The 5,425-nt window shown below is 39.2% G+C and overlaps 1 protein-coding gene across 1 annotated transcript; it reads right to left on the bottom strand.

Moving 5' to 3' along the window:
• Positions 1-138: 138 nt before the first annotated feature.
• LOC106809889 (coiled-coil domain-containing protein 34-like) lies at positions 139-4,379 on the bottom strand. The gene is made up of 6 exons (XM_014813126.1): positions 4,013-4,379; positions 2,381-2,531; positions 1,448-1,576; positions 1,204-1,314; positions 953-1,052; positions 139-786 (listed from the first exon to the last, which is right to left on the bottom strand). Exons 1-6 carry the CDS (start codon positions 4,348-4,350, stop codon positions 551-553), a joined length of 1,065 nt encoding a protein of 354 aa, XP_014668612.1. The 5' UTR covers positions 4,351-4,379; the 3' UTR covers positions 139-550.
• Between the last annotated feature and the right edge of the window lie 1,046 nt (positions 4,380-5,425).

The following is a 5,425-nucleotide window of genomic DNA, read 5'->3' on the forward strand; positions in this document are numbered from 1 at the left end:
CAATTATTTTTATCACATAGACACTTTGAAATGTTAGTGGCCCGTTCGGGCCACCAAATTTTAACTTTTGGAAATTTTGGTGGCCCGACATCAAGTTTTGGTGGCCCCGGGCCACCGGGCCACCGCTAGTGTCGAGCCTTGTATATATATATTATAACCATATATATATATTATAACCAGTCACGAAAACCTGGATCAAGTTATCGCAAACAAAATATTGCACGGTGACCATATATAAGATGCATCAAGGAAAACTATCTTTCCTTTGGTAAAATCGCCACCAGAGACTGAGATCAACACAACTATCAACGTTATTACAGCAGAACACAGACACAGCAGGCATACGGACAGTACAAGCCTGTAAGATCATAACCGATCGATATGAGTTAATAACAAATCAGTATGAGTCCATTAACAAATCAATATCAAATCAATAACTGATCAATATTGGATGAATAATGATCAACACTGACACTGTATGATATCAATACCTAACTGACATAAAATCAATACCTGATTGATGTTACGTCAAAAACTGTCAAAGAAGCAATCAGAGAAGTTGCAGACTCTTTGCTGAACGTGAGTTACATCGGGTGTTATAAACCTGCACACTGATGCTTCTCATTCCTCCTGCCTGGCTAGTTCGGGGCCTGCGCACATTCATGGTCGAACTCTTTGGAAGCTTCTTGCGAGGGGTGTGTGGTTCATTCTTGGGTTTGGGGATGTCGGGGGGTATCCATGGATTTGGGTTGCAGTAGGTAGGCACCGGGTAGTCGGTTAGATATCCTGTGTATTTAGCATTAAAAGAGATAATTACAAATTTTTATCACTAAGAATCGATTCAATCTCATACCGAAGGCGGACATCAAGTTTAGGACGACCGGACAGTAGAATCAGTAAAAACACAAAATCGACTGACAGTGAGATTTGTGATTATTGCTGAATGACTAACCGGCAGGAAGAGACTCGAGTCGACTTTCCGATTCACGTCGCCACTGTTTGAAGGCAATGTCTGCTTTTCTCCTTCGCTCCTCAGCTTGTTTTTTCTCTACCTAAGTAACGCAATCCAAAATTTTTTTACAGCACGAGTAAATAGTTTAAACTATTGCAAACTCTGTGCATGAACCGATGCATACCATTGCTGCAGTATTCCAAAATGGAGAACTCTAGTAGTAATTTATATGAGCGTACTCAATTCTTTACCATATTTTGCTCTATTTCCTTTTGCACCCTTGCTAGGTCTTCCTTCTGTTTTTGTGCCAACCATTCTGTATATCGGACTTTAGCTTTCTCACGTAGTTTCCTCTTTGCTTCCTGCAAGAAATATAGCTACCATGCTGAATTCAACAGTGCCCCAGTCTGTTTACTAAGACAAATGTATTAATTTCTGATAAACATCATTGTATAACTACTAAACTAGACCACTATCAAGCTCTCAGAAACCTACCCTTTCCTGATCCTGCAGTATTTTTCGCTTGTCTGCACTTTGTTTTGCAAGAATGTTGTTAGCTTCCTTTTCACGTAGCCACTGTTTAAAGTGTGCGTTTGCAAGTGACTTTTTCTGATCCCTTTGTTTCTTAATACACAATAAAGAAAATAATAATTATATTTATGTAAACTTGAGAAGGTGTGCCATTATCACATATGTAAATGTTGTCGTTATACATCATGGTTCATACAGATATTTTTTACATAATACAGCAAGCTAGACCCACAGGTTATTATAATACTAATCTGGGGGTCTAGCTTACTGTATTGTTTACATAATAATATGGAATAACAATTATTTTTAAGGAACCAATCAATTAATAACATTCCCACATGCCTACAATATATACACAAGAAGTAGTGAGACAATGGCTGCGTTATGCTTCTTGGGTTACAAATAAACACAGATTCATATAGCTTCTTGCTACTTCAAAGCAAGTAATAGCCTGTAAAATAAGCTGATAACCTATGATAAGTCAGTTTTTGTACACCGTTGTGAGACAAGGAACTACTGTAAGTACTATCATGCCACAAAGGGTGAGGGTATAAAGTTAGGAACTTCACTAGACCGTGTGTATTAAAGTCCAAACGGTAAGAAAATGTTCAAGTACGAATAGTTTAAATACATTCTATGGCACCAATCAACCTACCCTTCCTAACCATACCACTACCCCTCCCCTACCTACCCACCTCACCTCCAGATTTTACCATAAATGTAGTAACTTCTGGAACAAATGCTGGAATAACAGCATATATGCATATATATATAATATATATATATATGTGTGTGTGTATGTGAAATACACTGAACATGATAAACGTAAACAATTGCACAAAATGGTTCAACTCGGTGCGTAATGCATTTGTGCTCGCGTACATGTGGCCAACTCACCTCTTGCTCTTTTTGTAGATGTAAAGCCACCTCCTCCTTCCGTGCTAGGTCTGACAATGACCTTCTCCGCTGCATCTCCTTCTGCACTAGCCACTTCTCCCAGGGCGGGATACATGGTTCAGCAGCACTGCTCATGGAGAGCCTGCCCTTGCTGAAATTTACATACTAGACTGAATGGGATTTAGCTTGAATGAATATTTTAGTGTGCGTGAAACTAACATGAACAGTTTAAAAACAAGGGCTGTGTGAATTGCTGCATTAGATTTGTACACATTAGGAGGGTAACACTATACATCCTTTACAATTAGCTTTCAGGTAACAGATAACAGTTATTGTTCAATAGTTAAAAGTTAAAGATAATAGAAAACATTTACAACGTTGTATGCATGCACAGACACACAGATGTTATGAAAATGTGAGTATATACAGGGTGCGAAATTAATGCGAGTCCGGAGTCAAATACGCCCTCATTTACTGTCGGACTCCCTGATTTGACATATATGCAGGAGTCCGTGTGGCTCCCTGAAAATTCTGCTATACTAACAAGTTCGTTCCAGAGAACGGCCTCACGGAATTACCGTATTTTTTCCAGCAAATGTCCAAAGAAAATTTAGCAGACGTGCATCGCACGAATCTTCAAAATACGCACATGCGTTATTGTTGTTGTGCTTTACTTTTGAACTTCAGACTACGGACTCCCTCATTTTGCTACGGACTCCCTCTTTTTGAGGACAGGGAGTCCAGGGAGTCCGTTGGACTCCCTTGTTCAAAAGTTCATTTCTGCCCCTGATATATATGATATATTTATATATGATTCATAGTTTCATACGTCACAATGAACATGAACTCAAATTATCATCAGTACAATCATTACTCAGAGAAACGCAGATCTAATCCGCACTGTTGAAGATTTCTAGAATATTCAACACCTTGTGCCTTTTAAATGTAAGCACATAACCGTTAAGCTTAATAATATAGCCGTTATAATTCATATTACACATTACAGTTGATCAATTCCACTGCTGCTTCCAAATAAAGCCCAACTGAAAATCATATATATGCATCGATCAGCAGTTTCTTACAAATAATACAATTCAAATCGCAACTGCCCAAACTGTTGTATAGGTTTCTAACTTTCTACACCGTGTATTTTTGCATGCATGCTATGCCATACGAATGCTCAGTTCATCACTCGGACTCATTTGCATGTCGACTGCCAACCAGCTGGTCATATGTGCAGCTAACTGCCCCATCCCCCAAATGGGAACACAACTGGTCGCGTGTTAGACACACCAGTCACTGTGGGCTAGGCCTGAAACTGATCCGAGTTCACCCTTGCATTGGAATCATATGTGACACGCGTTACAGACTCCAATTAGCATTCAGGAATGTATTTCCCAATTGCCCAATATGCCTTTTGAATTTCTTGGGGGAGAATCCTGGTCTATATCTCTGGATTGTGATACATATGGCGAAACCGATTATGGAAGAGCTAGTCGAATGTGTACTTCCCCTTATGTCTTACTCCTGTAAATTTACTACAGATTACACCAAGAGTTCCAGATATCACAGTTGTGGATTTCTTTCAACAATGTGAACAATAAAAAATAGATTGGGGATAATTGCTCATACCTGATTTCTCCTTCCGTCTCCGTCTCACTGTCATCGCTGCTGCAACCGTCAACAGGAAGCTCCTGAAACACGTCATCTCCATCTTCGGCAAGAGTTCTGCAAGTTGCCGACTTGCCAGTCCCGCTACTTGTAGACACCGTTGTGCTTTGGTTGATTCCCGCAGACTTGCATACGGGCTCAGAATGCAGAGAAAGAGATTCTAACGTGGATGCCACAGCCTCATCTCTCGTGACAGTTGATGCAACGCTCTCATCTAGTAAAGGTGTTGTATGAGGGTGATATTTTTTTGGCGTGCTTGTCTTTGTGTGATGGCTGGATGAGTCGTATCGGTCACTCATGGTTTTTGTCACAGCTGCAAATTTCAAAGACAAATTCAACCTGAATTACACACGTGTAAAACAAACACTGGCAACAGAACCTAAGCTACTGAAAATGCTTTCATTAATGTAAAATATCAAATAAATATAAAATTTTATGCTTTCTTATTCCGAACTTTATGTGGCTGTGTAAGACGAGCAACCTCATAATTTTTAACAAGAGCCGCAGAGCGTCTGGGCTCATCTGAGGTATGTTGCTACGGTTATAAACGTAACATTTAAGTCATGCGCAGTGACACCTTTGTTAGGCGCAGATATGCAGAATGAGATACGCAGTTGCGTACACATCATTTCAGCAACCTTCTGCATTCTGCATACCTCCCAAATCCCATTGGTTGATAAAAAATCGCGTGCCTGAAACTCCTGTTTTATGGTGCATTGTGACCCTAACCCTAACCTTATTAAAAAAATAAATAATTTTATTGTTGTAAAAATTATTTGTTGCTATGAAATTGTTGTAAATAAATCATGTAAATATTTGCCTTAATTGGAAAGAAATAGTTAAATGGATAAAGATAGAAAAATACAGAAAACAGGTACATAATAAAAAATCTGACTGGATTCGATCCAAGGACCTTTGAGCCGTAATCAAGGGCGGTTTGAGTGATGGAAACAAGTCCGCCGACTCACAGGCACTTGGAACGTCTCAATAAAATAAAAGTGTCAATGACACTGTAGCTCACCACAAAAAAAGGACACAAATGAGTGAGTGAGAAGAAGTCAGTTTTAATTGAGCAACCATCGACGTACATTATAGAAATGAAGAGTATATATGGGAGAACTCCCATTATATACTCTTGATAATTATGTGTAATTTTTTATGTGAAAATAAATGTTTAAGATGTGAAAGTCTGAGATGTGGGCAAGCGATGGCGTTACACCTAAATGATCGCCATTTAACGTTTTTATAATATTCAGATTTAGGCACTGCTAAAAGCGGAGCTCCCGATGTGTAACGTGTAAGATTGAGAGGATACGCTTATTCCACGTAGCTGCTATATACCACATGACAATGGTGTTTCCCTGCCCATAACAT

This window comes from Priapulus caudatus, unplaced genomic scaffold (assembly GCF_000485595.1).
Source record: "Priapulus caudatus unplaced genomic scaffold, Priapulus_caudatus-5.0.1 Scaffold394, whole genome shotgun sequence".
Lineage (NCBI taxonomy): Eukaryota > Metazoa > Priapulida > Priapulimorpha > Priapulimorphida > Priapulidae > Priapulus > Priapulus caudatus.